The following is a 16654-nucleotide window of genomic DNA, read 5'->3' as shown; positions in this document are numbered from 1 at the left end:
TTGCATCTCCAAACCGGACGTGTGCCGACTTACACTGACGATGGATTCGTACCTCATACAGCCCCATTAAAAAAAACCTGAACTATCCGTTAAATGAGTCGTTTTAAGAGCGCATTGAGCCGGGAAACATGGGACTCTGGGAGCGTTCATACAAGCACTGCAGCCTGCTACATTAGAGTTTTTTTTAATATGAAAGTGAAAAGATGCTTGTTATGTTTAAATAATAAAGTTTATTTATTTAAAATAATAAAGTTTGTTTCTTGTTTTTGCTTCCTCAGAATATGTGGAGGGCACCCTAATTTCAGCATCCTGGAAGTAGAAAGCACAGAAGATCTGTGTCTCACACCACAGACAGGTGAGCAGCTGTTACACACACTTCACGATGCACTTGTCTTTTGTTTTTGATGTTTTTGGGAGAAAATAATAGACCTAATGTGTGATTGTTTTGACGTAGATTTTTGTCTTTTTTTTTTAACGTCAGTGTGGTTAGAGGAGACGACAGTGTCCCATACTTGAAAAACAAAAGGTTGACAATATGGCCCAAAAATATCATTATCACAGTGTTTCAGGGTATTTTTGAGATTATGATATTCCTGCTGATACAACAGAATACTGAAATTTTTTTTAAATAATTATAAGAATATAAAATACAGTTTTATATGTCAGCATAAATGCAACAGTTTGCCTTCAAATATTCTATAAAAACTAAAGTTTAAGAGCTAAACAGTTTGTTAGTTTCTGAAAAACAACCGTAACTCAGGTTCAGATTCTGTATAAAATATAGTCCCAATACTTCAACCAAATAAATCAACCACAAATTACACAGCTGCAAAATACAAGTGATGCACCCTTGAATATATAAATGTATAAAAAGAGCGAGTTGTTGTCCTTCTCCCCTACCCCGTACACTCAAAGACTTGCATTGACTTGCGTGGGCTGACATTACGACAGTCGTATCAATGACGAGATGACCTGGCGGCGTGGACTCCTGTGTGGCACCGTGAGAGACGCCGAGCTGGCTGAGTTAACTCTGAGCAGCAAGTCACTGAAAGGCTCTGAGAAGTCCTAAAATCCACACTGAAGTCGCTCCCCCTTTAGCTCCTTCACTGCGTGCCGGTAAATAGGCGGGTTTCCATCAACCCTCATGATGCTGCAGGAGCTACAAGAGCTGTTATTGCACCACGTAACTCTGAGAAAGTTGAGCGGATCATCCGGAAGTTCTGAATCCACAACTCCTCTGTGAAATCGTCGACTATCAGCTCCCAGAAATCCCTCGTACGTGGCCGATCCCAAATATAGGGGGCCCGCCCTTCCATTATCGCTCGCATAACACGCCAACGGCGCCTTAGATTGGAAATAATGATGGCTGGTGCGGTGGCTGCGACATAGAGGAGAAGTCACATAACATAACTCGATGGAAACAGTCATCTTGCAATTGTGTTTTATCAATATTTTGAAAATATTGCTTAATTTTTGTGCAAATCTGTAATGGAAACCCGCTAATGTCGCTTTCAGCTGTGCTTGTTGTTGCTGTGCGTAATGTTATGATGTGACTAACTCAATAAATCAGAATATTCCCATTATCACAATACGAATTTTCCTTTTGGTATATAAAACATTTTCCGGCATAATTATGAACGATATGACGTGGCACGCCGCCACACAGCAGCAGCACAGGTATTTTTCATTTATGCTGAATTACATATTTCTTTTCCCTGTTTTTTATTTGAATTTATCCGTGGTCCAGACACTTCTGTTAACACGCCGTATCGCCCGCAGGTGCCGTGTGTAGCCGGGGCAGCACAGAGGAAGGAAGCTCTGGGGAGGCGGCGGTGCGGCAGCGTGCCTCTCCGGCTGTGGATGTGCTGGGTGGCAACCCCCAGGCTGCACAGAATGTGGCTGGGGAGTCACCTCGGCATGCCCCGCAGCCGGTCGCAGCTGCCCCCCGCCCAGTCCCTCCGACCACCAATCCGTCCACTGTGCCACTGCCGGAAAGCAACGACTCAGCATTCCTCGGCATGGAGACCAACTTGTCCGAGACTCTCCCGGGCGGCGGCGACGCTAAGGACAGCGTCTCGGAAGAGGAGAGCGTTGTCGGCGTTTCCAGATCCTTACCAACGTCCCTCAACGAGGACTGTAGTTCCTCCGCTGCGATGCAAAGGCTCCCAGCTCCGCTTTGTCCCCCTCTCGCTCCACAGATTGACAGCACGGTGCAGGAGCTGCAATACGGGTCACAAACTGATAAAGAGAAAAGCTACGCAAACAGTCAGATTCAGCCACCTAGAGAAGGTGCGGGACTTGTGGTTGTTTCGGGGACAAAGTCTGTCACAGTGGAATATAAAGCAGAGACTGGAACAAACATTGGTGGAAAAGAGCACACGGGCGGAAATATTCAGCCTCAGATCTGTTTCACAGCCTCATCTCCATCTGTCCCACAATCCAGTGTTAAAGTCCAAGACGCCGCAGAGCACGAGGCCACGGAGCACGGGGCCACGGAGCGCTCTGACGGGGACCCACTTGTCCGCGCACATCCAGGCAGCCATATACCTCCGCCGGGTGCCGCTGTGGACTCCCTGCTCCCTTTACCCTCATCTGCCGACGGTGAGATTAAACAAACGGACCTGTCAAAAACACAACCTAAAACCAACAAAGAGATCTCAAACGATGCCAGAGAAACGCAGAAGGCAAATTCTCTGGGATCGGTTGAGATGTTTGAAACTCACAAAGAAACACAACCTCCCTCCGCTGAAATACTTGAGACCCCAAAGGCAACAGACCCGCTCCCCGGATTACACGCGTCTCCCGGAAAAGGAAGCTCATCGTCCGGCTGCGATCCACTGGAAGGAGAGCAGGTGGAGAGGAGCGTGAGGCGAGAACAGACTCACGCCTCCTCGTGCGACTTCACACCGGTGCCCGAGTGCTCCTCCACGCAGGAGAGCTCCTCCAAACCCTCTGCGGCGTTTGACACGAGCCTCGTTGTCTCACTGCAGGCGGAGCAGGTTGTCGAAGCATCTCATCCCTCCGAACAAGTCCCCGCAACAGGGACGCCACTCACCGCCGAGCTCGTGCACTCAGCCGAAGCTCAAGAAATAGTTGTTGTCAGAGAGGAGGCTCATATCAGCGGGGACTGGTCGAACATGCACCTGAATCAGAGTTACCTCCTGCAGCGGGAAGACGGCAGCGTCTGCGAAGCTGCGATCGTTAACCAGCTGAGCTCCGGGGAGCCAAAGCTGTACGAGGAAAGCGTTGAGGCGGATATCGAACTGTCGCAGCCCGTGGAAGTGTACGAGTTTTGCACTCTGGTCGAGGAGGTGGCCGAGGAGACGGTGTGTGCCAGCAGCAGCGCGCAGATCCCTCACTCTCCGGGATATGAGGTGAACTTATTCAACGCGTTACTAGAACACTCTGAGGAGGACCTTGAACCATCTATTCACGCCATTAATGAAAGTGGCACTGTTATTATTTCCCAGCAGCCCTTGCCTTTGTCGCCTGATGCAAATCAAATCCAGGCGAACAGTAATTCCCATAATTTGACGATACAAAACGCCGCCGTCGGGCAGCATTTGGTGTTAGAAGCTAACCAGGCTGTTGAAGTGGCGACCTCGAGCGGGGTTTGTTTAGTTGAAGTTGCGGCTGTTACATCTGACTCATTCGCCGTCGGCACCGGTCCACAGATCGTTAGCACGCAGGTCAACGCAGCCCACCTGGACCAAACGGAGGTGAGCGAATCTCCCATAATTCAACTGAAACAGAAAGCAGAAACAGGCGCGCTCTCTTTTATAGCTCCCGGCGAGGACGTGGGGATGGGATCGCCCGTCGCTGTCTCAGTCCACGTTCAGCCCTCTTTGAATCAGACTGTCGCAAGTGCCACAAAGCGTGAGGCCTGTGTTTCTTCACACGAAGGGACCAAAGACACCCCAGCTTTGACAGAGACTCCGTCGCAGAATGTCGCTGTGCACGCAGAAACCAAACCGGAGGCTTTCTGCACCGCTCGCTCCCCTGGTGTTGTAAATCCAAAGCTGCTCCTTCTTAAACCGGGAGACGCCCCCCTCCTGAAACACACACCCTCCTTTTTGGCACAGGTGTGCACGCAGCAGAGCGCGGCCGCCAAGCTGGCCAATGCCCACAGCTCTTGGTCTGGCACGGCGTCTGAGGAGTGCCTTCCCCAAACTGCCTCTGACTCTTTATGTGGCGGCCATAAAGATCAGACGCAGTGCTCCGTCAATAAAACTTCAGTGTCAGCAGCCCCGCCTGTCACGGTGCAGCAGCCCACTGTGAGCGGGAACACGCTTCAGCTCGGCCGGACTGCACCCGTCACCCCCGAAACCTCCACAAGCAAATCTGACAAAGAGGCCTTAACTGTTACTGAAACTTCAAGCGAAGCATCCCAGGATGTTGTCACACCGACAGACGCTGCAACGCCAAACGCCCTTTACGTGCTCTCAGCGTCAGGTGAGAGGGAAGGTGCGGTCATGGCATCTAGCGGTCTTAACGACCCCGCCAGCCAGACGGACTCGCTCTACGTGGAGGAGGAGAGCGAGGACATGGAGCAGGACGAACCGACGGAGGAGGCTCAGGAGGCCGCTTCAGGACAGGTCAGCAGCCCCGAGGAGGGCAGCGACGAAGAGCCCGACGACGACAAACCGGAGAGCGAGATGGCCGCACACAGCTCACCACACAAGGTATTTTTACCAAGACTCATGTTAATGTTTACCAAATATTTTTGTTTAGGATTTAGAAAGTTGTGTAGACAGAGGAAAGGCAGTCACAAAGTTTTTTGGGCAAAGAGGCAAGAAGAGAAATGATGCAGAAGCTAAACAACGAGACACACTAAAGTTGGGCTGTACTGAAACGAAATGTTCCACTCAGATACGTATTTGTTGGCATTTCACCTCTTAAAAACGAAATGTAGTTACCCCTACTTGCCCCTAAACATACTGTTTAACTAAAGTTAATTGCCGTAAAAAGCAATCCAATTTTAGACTAACTCTTTAGACTGTTGACTCTATTTAATCACTTAATTCAAACTGATGATTTTATTAGATTTTCTTTTTAATTAAAACTTTTTTTGGGTGATGAGGTTCTAAAATATCTTGACAGATACTCAAAGCTTTATTCAAAATTCTCAGTACAAGCTTTTAATGCAAAAACGAAATTCTGTACAGCCCGACTCTGAAGCATTGGACCTCATAATACAAAGTGGTTTGTGCTTGAGCGCGAAAGTAACGCAGCTGTATCAGATTCCACGAAATGAGGCCATAGCCGAAGTGAAAGTGATGGTGATAAATGTCAAATCTGTATCTGCACATCTTGTTACATCCTGATTAAGATGAAGCAAAAACTTATTCTTTAGCTGTTGCTTTGTGTGTCGTGTTGTTTCAGAAAAAAAGATGATTTTACTTTCTTTTGTAAATGACAGATGTTGTCCTACAAAAACTAAAGTCGGGTCACACCTGCATCCTGAGGAACAGGTGTTTTTTACTGTTCCTGCGCTCTGAAGTTTAGTGTAAAAATGAGTTTTATTGCTCATTTGACTGCAATTTTCCATGTGTAAGATGCATAAACATTTTCATTTTGTGCACAAATCAAACACAAAAATACACATTTGTATGTACAAAATTACTTGTGGATAAAGGGTTAATAAACATAATAATGATACTCGAACTTAGCTTAACCCTTTAAAACCAAGGCATGCCTGCTTGATTTCTTTGAAATACATGGGAAAAGGGCCAAGAGCAACTTAAGAAGAAATGACCCACAACTTAGCAAGAAATTAGAAAAAAAAACAAATGAGAAAATTAATTAAAATTAGCAAAATAAAACCAAAATTAACATGAGAAAGTTTAAAAAACAAAGAAAGAAAATGACCAGGAAAACTGCCACAAAATTATAGTAAGTAAGTTTAAAAAAAAGAATCTTCCAAGCTTTTAAAAAAAATCTAAATCTACTAATTTCTTTCAGTTTATTGGACACTTGATGCTGACACGTCATTACCTTTTTTCCATGTTTTTGAAAGAAATTGCACCAGTTTTCTTCAGTGTTCAAAGGTGTCAAAACTTATGAAAGGCGTCTCAATGCAGCACAAGAAAAGTAATGCAATCCAGGTTTGAAAGGGTTAAGAAGATTTATCACTGCGGAAAAAAAAGAAATATTTGTTTGTATGTTATTATGCTTCTGTTTTTCATATCAGGTACGCTGGCATGTTTTTATTGTCCAAATACGGCCTCGTTCTGCACATCTGTCTGCATGTAGTCCATGTTGATGTCACTCGTGTGAAGTTTTTTTATAATTATTATTATGATTATTATTATTATTTAGTGATTTATTACTCCTAAGTTGGCCGCATGCTAAGCCATGTGTGTTTTCCAGCATGGACAGAGCAGGACAGACAGAAAGGCGATGTTCCTCAAGGTAAGTGGAGGCTGTCAGACACCCAGATAGTCACTTTCAGTGGGGATGTTCAAGGGCACTTTAGCGCGGCGCTGTCACTGCTAATGACGGGGGGGCATTTTGACTTAAAGTGGAAACAGACAACTTTTACCCCCCGGAGTGTTTACAAGTGGTGTTATTATTGTTGGCACCGCGTTAGCAATAAAGCCGCCAGAAATCACTTTCCCACGGTCATTAACCTGTTTCCACTGCTGTTGAACTGTTTTGCAGGTCTGAAAATTCGACCTGAGCAAATTGGTTTGATTTCTGTTAAAAAAAAATGTGGAAAAGGCAACTAGCAACTTAAAACAATATGACCCCAAAATAAGCAAAAAATTAGTAAAAACATTGCAAGAAAATGACCTTAAAATAAGCGGGGAAAATCCCCCACAAACAAACAAGAAAATGGCCTTTGAAAAGTGCAGAAGATGAAAAAATATTTATGTTTTATATCTTTTATTTTATGTTTGTAATATGATTTTAAATATAAAATTATTATAACTATAAATACAGTTTTGGGACATTTTCCCCTATTTTTTTAAAATGATATTCTAAAAATCCTCTTTTATAAAACAAATTTTTAGTTTGTTGTCTTGTTAAAAAAAAAAATGTACTTCATAACCACGAGTTAAGGCGAAAACTTGTCTATTTCCACTTTATTTTGACTTCTGCTCTGTTCTGGTAGTAATTCTGCATGAGACGAAAGCACAGAAAGTCTCTGATGGCTCGTTAATCGTTCTGGAGCATGTTCGGCTTCTCTAACCTCGTTCATGCATGTTGCTTCTTTATTAGTGAGTCTTCCTGCTCTCAACTCGCCAAGTGTCTAACAATGTCCTCTTCGTCTTTCTCCGTCGGCCCGCAGGTACGCCAGTGGATCGCAGACCGGGTCACGGCGAACGCGTCCCCCGTCTCGCCCTCCACCTCCTCGTCTTACCCCGGTCCCTCGCCCTCCAGCGACTGGTCCACCCCTCGACGGGAGAAGTCCTCACCTCTCCGCGGTCCTCATGGGAAGTTTGTTTCTCCTTCCTCTGTTGGCGGCTACAGTTCCTCCTCTTCCCCACCGGATCAGACCACACCGCAGCGCCCCCGCGGAGAGCGGCACACGGACATGGCAGAGCTGGCCAAACACGTGAGTGAGCCCGAAAAATCCGGCGTATGATTGTGTTCAAATAAAACACAAGAAGAGAGCTCCAGAAACGATGTTTTTCTGTGGGGCGACCTGGAAGTTAGAGTCACTCTGGTTCCATTGTCAAAAAGCCTACAGGATTTTTCCATTGGATTTTGGATAATGATAATAATAGTAATAATAATGATAATAATTATGATGATGATAATAATGATGATGATGATGATGATGATGATGATGATGATGATGATGATGATGATAATAATACTGCTAATAATAACGATGGCGATAATAATAATAATAATAATGATAATAAACACCTTTATTGGTATATAAGTATTTGCCATATACCATATTTTATGCTACATAAAACATAACAAAACCTGCATGTCAAAATAAGATAAGATCAAAATAAAATACAGAGTGCATTTTCACATGGATGAAACACACCTGATAATACAAGTAAAAATAAGATAAAAAAAATAGAATGCACAGAATGCATGAAATAAGATGGAAAATTAATTCCACTGAAGTTATTTAAAAAAAAAAAAAAAAAGAAGCTAAAAATAGAGTGTATAAAATGCATAAAATTAAGGAAAATACAAGAACTTATTAGCTAAGATAGATATCAGTGAAGATATAGTGTGCACACGGGCAAAACAGAAATAAAACGCAAATTTCCAAATCACAAATCAGTCAAAAAAAATTTAAAAAATTCCTGTAAAAATATGTTTTAAACAACACTCCTCAGGAGTCCAGCAGAGAGAAAAAATCCCTAAAATGCATCAGTCTGGAGGCGCGTTACAATCCTCCGCCTGCGTGAGAATGATGAAATGACAGTGCGATTTATTGACCAAATTTTCTTTGCGAAAACAAGGTTTTGATTAATACTTTATTTTTTAAATTTATTTTATTGATGACCTACAAGATAACTCTGGTGTGTGCTGCACGTCATCTGGGTTTAACTCGTGTAGAAGCTCGCTAAAGCGTCGGCAGAATTCACTGAGAGGTTTCGGCCGTCGTGCGTTCCTTCCCTGCAGGAAGCAGACATCGAGCATCGGACCCAGGCGCTGAAGCGAGAGGGCTTCTGGTCGATGAAGCGTCTCACTCGCCTGACGGAGCCGCCACGACCCAAAGTTCACTGGGACTACCTGTGCGAGGAGATGCAGTGGCTCTCTGCCGACTTTGCTCAGGAGCGGCGGTGGAAGAGAGGCGTGGCTCGAAAGGTGAGTTATGTTTATTATCAGTGTTTCCGCACCTAGAAATGTTACGACCTCACATTTCACTACGTCTGATTTCGCATCTGCGTGTTCTGCTGTTTTTAGGTGGTTCGAATGGTGATGAGACACCACGAGGAGCTGAGGCAAAAAGAAGAAAAAGCCAAAAGAGACGAGCACGCTAAAATCAGAAGAGTTGCTTCTTCCATCGCTAAGGAGGTGCGGGCTTTCTGGAGCAGCGTGGAGAAGGTACGGATGATTCACAAGCAAACACGACATTCTGCTTGGATGCTCAGCCGTGGAGTTTGAAAGGATCACGGCCTGTGTTTGATTGTTTTTATCACAGATGTGAAATGCACTGTACTCTTCAAATGTTAAAGTACACAAACACTGACTCAGCAAGTGAAATTATCAACAGTTTTACATCATTTTGTCTAATATTTGCCGTTTAGTCTTCACTGTTACTTCTTTTTAAGTTTAAGTGTTATTGCTGCATATTTAATTAAATATTTTAATTTTATCCCACAGTTAAATGAACATAAATGAGTGCTCATAGAAGTGCTTAATGTGATGCTTTGTACAAAAAACACAAAATCTGTTGGTTTAAAACATTAAATAAGAAAACAACAAAATAAAACTAGAATATTTTTCTGGCATTTCAGAAACAGAACTGTTTCTGTTGTTTGTATTTGTTTACACAACAATACAATATTTTTTAATTTCATTTGTTTATTTTATTACCTTTCTAATTTTAATGAAGATTTTTATTTTTTTTATTATATTTTTTATTAGCTGCACAATTACTTTATGTTATTTAGTCATTTTTATTTATAAATCATTAATTCTGTTAAAAACGAAACACAAATCTGCACTACTGTGAATTGTTGAATAAAATGTGGTTACAATTTCAATAAAAATAATTTTATCATGTTTAATAAATAATTCAAAATAACAGATAATTAAAAAAAAAAGCTAAAAATCAAGTTAAATTTTCTGGCATGTCTATTTGTATTTTTTATTTTTTGCTTTACTGATAATGTACCATACCCTAACACCTCAGTATGAAATGTTTTTTTTTTAGGTGTTGGAAATCACTGCTATGTTTATTTAAATGTGAGAATGCATTTTAAGTATTTGCCCCTAAAACCAATAAATAACGGTGATTTTGGAGGTCATGGCGCAGGTGACCCGTGTTAAAAGGTTTTAATGTTTTGCCCGTGCAGGTGGTTCAGTACAAGCAGCAGTCCAGACTGGAGGAGAAGAGAAAGAAGGCTCTGGACCTGCAGCTGGACTTCATCGTCGGCCAGACGGAGAAATACTCGGACCTCCTCAGCAAGTCACTCGCACCCGCCAGGCCCGCTGAAGCCGAAACTGTCCCGCAGACGCCCCAAAAATCTGCAGCACCTTCCGTTGATGAGGAGGGTGAGAATATTTAATGTGTTGATATAAAAGCACCTCAGAAACAGAGCATAGTGTCCCCGTGTTGCTGTTGTGAGACAGCTTTCTGAGCTGAATCATTGGCTCAGGCGGGGACGTTGTCATAGCTACACACCACTGATTGAATCGTCGTAAGCGTCCGCGAAGGTAAAATGTTTCACGGAGACAAAAGCTGTTTTTCACTCTCAAGGTTATGCTTCTGTGAGAGAATCGACCGTGTTCTCGCATGTCTTTGCACCGATTACCTAAACTCGAACCTCGTATTCGCTGAGAGGATGTTAAGTCTACTGATTGTCAGCGCAGTTAAAACGTTTCTTGGCACATTTCCTCCGAGCGCTGCTTGGCAACCGTCGGGCTCGAGGCTCGTCAAACCTGTCAGACGAGTCTGCCGGCCACGTTACCGGTGGCAGTTGATTCTTGAAGCTCGGAGGTGACTTTAGTTTCAGTCAGAGGAGGGACAGACTTGGCAGTGGTTCATGTTTGTGAGTCAGTAGTCCAGTCACACTTTTATTTTATTACCTGATGATGTTTTATTGGTGGTAAAGTACAGTGACGGTCTCTGTCATTGAAACACAAACTGAAATTTCCACCAGCATCGGCTGCATTTGAGTTTCCTGCTGATACCACGAGGACTAGAGGTGTAAAAGTGCACAAGAGTTGCTGCTTGATGCAAGTTTGGTACAGTGAGAAAACAAATGCATTTAATTTTTTAAAAAAGTGTGTGTGTGGAGACACGAGTAGAAAGAATTAGTAACGCCAAAACAAAATCATCTTTTACACTCTTCCATGAAATGCAACTAAACCTGAGCGATTAACACTTTATTTTATCTGTTTGCATTGTCTTTTGTTAGTTTTTTAAATTATTATTATTATTTTTTATTACTAATATTAAGCATATTATTTATAATTGTTGTTGCTTTCTTCTATCCAATATACAACCCCATATTATGGCTTTGTTGACTTTGTATTTGGTTATATATATATAGCTTTTTTTGTTTTTTTTTAACGCTTTATTGATGATAAAGTACAGTGACAGACAGTTTTGTAATTGTTGGGTTGAAATTGAAATCACATTCGATTAATTGCACAGCCTTAAGTGTAAACTTGAGCAATACTTTCGCATAACACGCATCAACCTGCATACTGAGTATTCTGCCTGCAGCTGCATGCTGCAAAAAAAGATTATTTTTTGGGCATTTTTGCATTTATTGGATAGGACAAAGGGACAGAGTGAAAGGGGGACAGAGAGGGGACAACATGCAGCGAAGGGCCGTGAGCCGGAGTCGAACCCGCGGTCGCTGCGGCGAGGACATTGCCTTCATACACGGGGTGCGTGCTCTTTCCACTGAGCCACCGTACGCCCCGACCACGCTGCTTTTACCTCTTCGGCACAAAATGCATGAATCATTACGGCTCAGACAATGACTGAAGAGTTTCTTTGATGCCGTTTAGCCTCGGTCTGATGCCTCGTGAACCCAATTCGACCTAGATTCATGATTTTTCCGTTTCCTTACAGCGACGTAGAGCAGTGTGAAAACAAGTCTGTTCAGCTGTTCTCTCTTGTTTGTGCAGACAGAGACTTTGAGCCTCCGTGTGAGGAGGAGGATGATGAGGAGACCATCGAGGTGGAGGAGCAGCAGGAGGGCAACGACGCCGAGAGCCACCGGAGGGAGATCGAACTGCTGAAGGAGGAGGGCATGCTGCCGCTGGACCAGTTACTCAGCACCCTCAAACTGCCACAGGTACCTCACAGACCCGATGGGACCGGGATTGTAGTCTACGAGTAGAGGACCGCGGTCTTAAGATAACACATAACTACAGGGTTGATTTTTCCGTTCATTTCGTACCCGTCAGCATGTTTAAATACTGCAGAAAATTTTAATTATTAATATAAAATAGGCTAATGGAAATGCGTCAAAGTTTTCATGCCTGCATGAGGTGGCATTTTGAGCAAATTAAAAAAGTCATGTTTTGCAAATTTGCAGTGGAAACACTTTGTTTTTTGCTTTTATAGGTCACAAGATGATGTGGCTTTGTGCTTGTCTTAATTCAAGTCTTGTTTTTTTTCTTTGTTTGATTTTTTATTAATTTCCAGAATTTTTTTGTACTTTAACTATTTTTTTTACTCAATTTTGAGTCATAAAATGCACCTAATGTTTTTTTTTTTTATGTTTGCAGGAGATGGTATTTCAGGTGTTAATTAATTAAACTGATATAATACCAAAATACAATTAATTAAATTATATTGCTCTTTTCTTGTTTGTTTTATACTATTTAACTATGATAATTATTTTTTTTTTTTTTAATGTGGACCACAGATGTTTGCTTGTCCTTTAATCACTGAATCATTGGATTACACAGGAGTCGGGCTCAGATGACGAGTGCTCTGATGAATCCTCTTCATCGGCGGAGGAGGAAGAGGAAGATGGTGAATTCACTGCCAATGAAGAGGATGGTAAGACCGCTTTTAATAAAAGAGAGCATTGAATACTTGTACACATCTTTTAAAAAAGGGTAAAAACACTGAATAACTTGAAATTAAATATTTTCTGTGGTGGGTGTGACAAAATAGTCTTTGAATGCAGCTTTAGTGATGTAACGTTTGTTTTCATCCTCTTCCCAGCTGAGGATGAGGAGGACACCATAGCTGCACAGGAGAAGGTCGAGGGAAACGTGGATCACGCAGAGGAGCTGGATGATTTGGCTCGAGAAGGTATTTTTATGTGCATATAGTGAAAGGTGTTCACCTCGAGTCGCCGCTCGTTGTCACTTTGTGCTTTAAAGTTGTTTAAAGTGCTTCCCTCGTGACGGAAGAGCTTCTGTTATTACTGACTATCTGTAAAGAGGAATCAGCTTACTGTCAACTTCAGTTCATCGCCCCGAAAAACAATCCTGCCTTTTCCAGGGTTTTGAGACAAAGTGAGCGAACTGAAACACATCAAAACTTAACAGCAACTCCAGTTTTTGATCATCTGACATCTAGATTTCTGGCCTCATCTGAACGCCACTTTATTTTAGGGTTTAGGCGAGTCATGCTATGGAAAACATCTGGTTTCCTTTTGAACATTTTTGAATCGACTAACCTCAATGACCAGAGGACAAATAGCAGCTCTAATTTGAGCAACTGAAGAGTTTTGGCATCGTGATAAACAGGACAAACTTATGCTTGATATGAAGATATGTCCTTCATTTTTCACTTTGACAACATATTTTTAAACCCTTTTTCTTTAAATGTCAATAGAAGCTTACTGTTAATAAAGTTAAAGCCCCCCTCCACTCAAAAATGTGTTTCACTTCTGTTAATGTCACCTAAAAATGTCTGACCTTGTCCCTGATGACTTATATCTTTGCAAACTGTCACTTTGGAGGTGATTTCACATTAAAGGAGGCGATCTTAATCTTAATTTTTGCAGACACACGCACACACACACACACACACATACACACACACATGTGTTTATATATATATATATATATATATATATATATATATATATATATATATATATATATATATATATTCCATATATATATTTAAACATGCATCCACATAAAAAATAAATAAAAATAAATAAATAAAATAATTGAAGGAAAAGAACAGTAATAAAAAAATAAATAAATATATACATATATAAACACACATCCACATTTTTTTAAAAAATGAAGAAATAAAAATAAAAAACATAATAAAATTAAATAAAATTATATATACCAGGGTGTAAGGAACAATAATATATGTAGGAAAAACATATTACTTAGAAAAATTAATTCAGCACCTTTGTAGGGAAGTTGTCTAGCATTTTCTTTTAGATGATAATAAAGTTATCAACAAACATACCATATTGTTGTCATTGTACGGTGAAAAGGACGACAGTCTGCTTATCTTTGGGGTTTTTCTTTTAGTCTGTCAGATCTCTAAAAATCTGTCTGTAATTATTCTCTCCTCTATCATCGCGGTTAGATCAGTAGATTTTGTTTCATTGTAGAGAATCGGCATTTATAGATTATTTTAAGCCTCATATCCCTGAAGCAAAGTTGAATTTATGTGGGACAGATGCACCTCACAGTTAAATATCTGAATAATCTCTGCATCATTCATCGTTTAATAACTCGTCCCTAGTTTCCCTTTTGCTGTTTTAATGTCGCCGTGTGCGCCCCATTCATTTTAATGCGTGATCTGTTTGTTAAAAACAGGAGCGGTAAACATCCACTCTGACATGTCTGTGCTCCCCTTGTAGGCGACATGAGTGTCGAGGAGCTGCTGGAGAAGTACAAAGGAGCGTATGCCTCCGACTTTGAGGCGCCGTCTGCATCTGGCTCTAAAGAAAGCTCTGATTCGGAGGTGTCGGGGGACGAGGAGGAGGAGACCGAAGAAGATGAGAGTGATGTGGAAAGCAACACTTCCTCCTCAGGTAAGAAACCAACTCACAGGGGATCAAAATAAGCTCGTATAAATTGTTTATCTGCTCCCATTCGAAAAAGGTGTTGCATCATTTATATTTCTGTCTGCATAGTGATTATTTAACTGTTTTTAACACACGCTGCTTATTTTTTCTTGTTTTAAGGTAAATAAACAAATATATACAAACCAATGAATAGATGGTTAACAAAGACAATTTATGTAGATAAATGAAAACAGATTGAAAGTTCATAAATCCTTCAAAATTCGTAGGTTAATAAATAGAATAATTTCATTTACCTTTACACATTCGATATAATTGTGAGCAAGCAGGTGAGACAAATAGAGAAAAAGAAAAAAAAGAATAAGCAAGAAATTAGTAAAAAGAAAATTACTTGAAAAACCCAAAACAAACATGCAAACAAAATACACAAGAAAGTTGAAAAAAGCAAAACAAATAAGGAAATTACCTGAAAAAGTGCTTAAAAATTAAAAATTCTGTAAAATGATTTTAAATATTTAATTGCGACAATTCTAAATGTAGTTCTCTTGACATTTTACCCTCACTTATAACAGCATAATCATTTTCTAAATCTACTTACTGACTTTTGCCCCCATGTTTCTGAAAGAAATCAAACTAAATTTCCTCAGATTTTGTAGGTTTAAAAACGTGTGAATGCAGCTCAAGAAAAGTGATGACAATCCAGTTTTCAAAGGGTTAATCCATGTCTCCCATCTTTATTTAAATATATGTGCTTGGTTTCTATTTCTCATCGTAATCTCCATTTCATATATTTAATTCACAAGATATCTCCATTTATTATTATTTGTCATTTTTTAACTAATTTCTTGGTAAATTTGATCTTTCAAAATTCAGATTCACCCGCAGACAGTGCAGACGAAGATGACAGTGAGAAGGACGAGGAGGAGAGTGAGGAAGATGATGATGATGACGACTGTGGAGATGAAGGGATGGAGGTCTTGTTGAAGGAGGGAGACAATAGTCCACCTTCCTCCAGCTCGCGGCCGAAGAAAGAGATCAGCCACATCGCTGCTACAGCAGAGAGCCTGCAGCCTAAAGGCTACACTCTGGCGACCACAAAGGTCAGTCATGAATACTAAGAAGAATATTTATTTATCCTTTCTAGTGACAAAAGAAAATTTCAAAGCTCTCCTTTTATGAGGAGAATCTCAGAAAAAGACCAAGAAGAAAGACTGACCTCTGTATGGAGGACTGAAACTGACAAAATCAAAAATAAATAAATGTGTCAATAAATAAATGAAAATGCTAAAAATGACAATATTTATTTAATTTTCTATTGTATTTATCAATTAATTCATTTTACCATTTAATTTTCCATTTTCCACTTTTTGATATTATATTTCCCAATTAAATGGGAAATTAAATAAATATTGTCATTTTTGGCATTTTCATTTATTTATCGACACATGTATTTATTTATTTATTGATTTTTGATTTTGTCAGTTTCAGTCCTCCATACAAGTGCACCTCTGAACAGTATTTTTTGTTATAAACTTTTAAAAAATTTTTAACATAGAAAACAACAAACACAATAAAACACAACAGTACACCGACGCCGACCCCAATCACATGTCACATTATAACAGGCCTTAGAAAATGTTCTGAAAAAGAAGATAAAGAAATTGTTCAGGAGAAAAAAGAGACATAATAAAAGAAATTTATTTATTTTTTTTGCATTTTTGCTACTGAAACCTCCATGTATGTGCGTGTGTATTTAGTGTGTTATATCCAGTAAAGACTGTCAGTCAGTGATTCAGAGAGAGAATGAGGAGGCTGTGTACCGTAATTTTCTCATCTTCGCTCGGACAAAAGGTGAAGACGCCGATCCCGTTCTTGCTTCACGGCACGTTACGAGAATACCAGCACATCGGACTGGACTGGCTGGTCACCATGTACGAGAAGAAGCTGAACGGCATCCTGGCCGATGAGATGGGTTTGGGAAAGACCATCCAGACTATCGCTCTGCTGGCTCACCTCGCCTGTGAGAAAGGTAACGAACATGA

At 41.0% G+C, this 16654-nt stretch overlaps 1 protein-coding gene across 4 annotated transcripts in view; it reads left to right on the top strand.

The window, feature by feature from the left end:
- Window positions 1-16654, top strand: part of srcap (Snf2-related CREBBP activator protein) — a 47373-nt gene that overhangs the window by 2818 nt on the left and 27901 nt on the right. For 3 of the 4 annotated variants that reach the window (XM_088069712.1, XM_088069709.1, XM_088069710.1), the window contains exons 2-14: window positions 279-355; window positions 1780-4682; window positions 6370-6411; window positions 7292-7558; window positions 8596-8781; window positions 8881-9021; window positions 9996-10194; window positions 11782-11951; window positions 12571-12664; window positions 12833-12922; window positions 14448-14621; window positions 15486-15712; window positions 16464-16641. In XM_088069712.1, coding sequence (XP_087925838.1) covers window positions 2019-4682; window positions 6370-6411; window positions 7292-7558; window positions 8596-8781; window positions 8881-9021; window positions 9996-10194; window positions 11782-11951; window positions 12571-12664; window positions 12833-12922; window positions 14448-14621; window positions 15486-15712; window positions 16464-16641 — 4432 coding nt within the window. In that variant the 5' untranslated portion in view covers window positions 279-355; window positions 1780-2018. The remainder of the gene's footprint in view (window positions 1-278; window positions 356-1779; window positions 4683-6369; window positions 6412-7291; window positions 7559-8595; window positions 8782-8880; window positions 9022-9995; window positions 10195-11781; window positions 11952-12570; window positions 12665-12832; window positions 12923-14447; window positions 14622-15485; window positions 15713-16463; window positions 16642-16654) is intronic. The other variant, XM_088069711.1, reaches the window with a different exon arrangement.

This window comes from Plectropomus leopardus, chromosome 19, assembly GCF_026936395.1.
Source record: "Plectropomus leopardus strain MGB_pleo_1.0 chromosome 19, ASM2693639v1, whole genome shotgun sequence".
Classification (NCBI taxonomy): domain Eukaryota; kingdom Metazoa; phylum Chordata; class Actinopteri; order Perciformes; family Serranidae; genus Plectropomus; species Plectropomus leopardus.
Note: the sequence above shows the minus strand (reverse complement) of the source record. Positions and strands in the feature narration are given on the sequence as shown.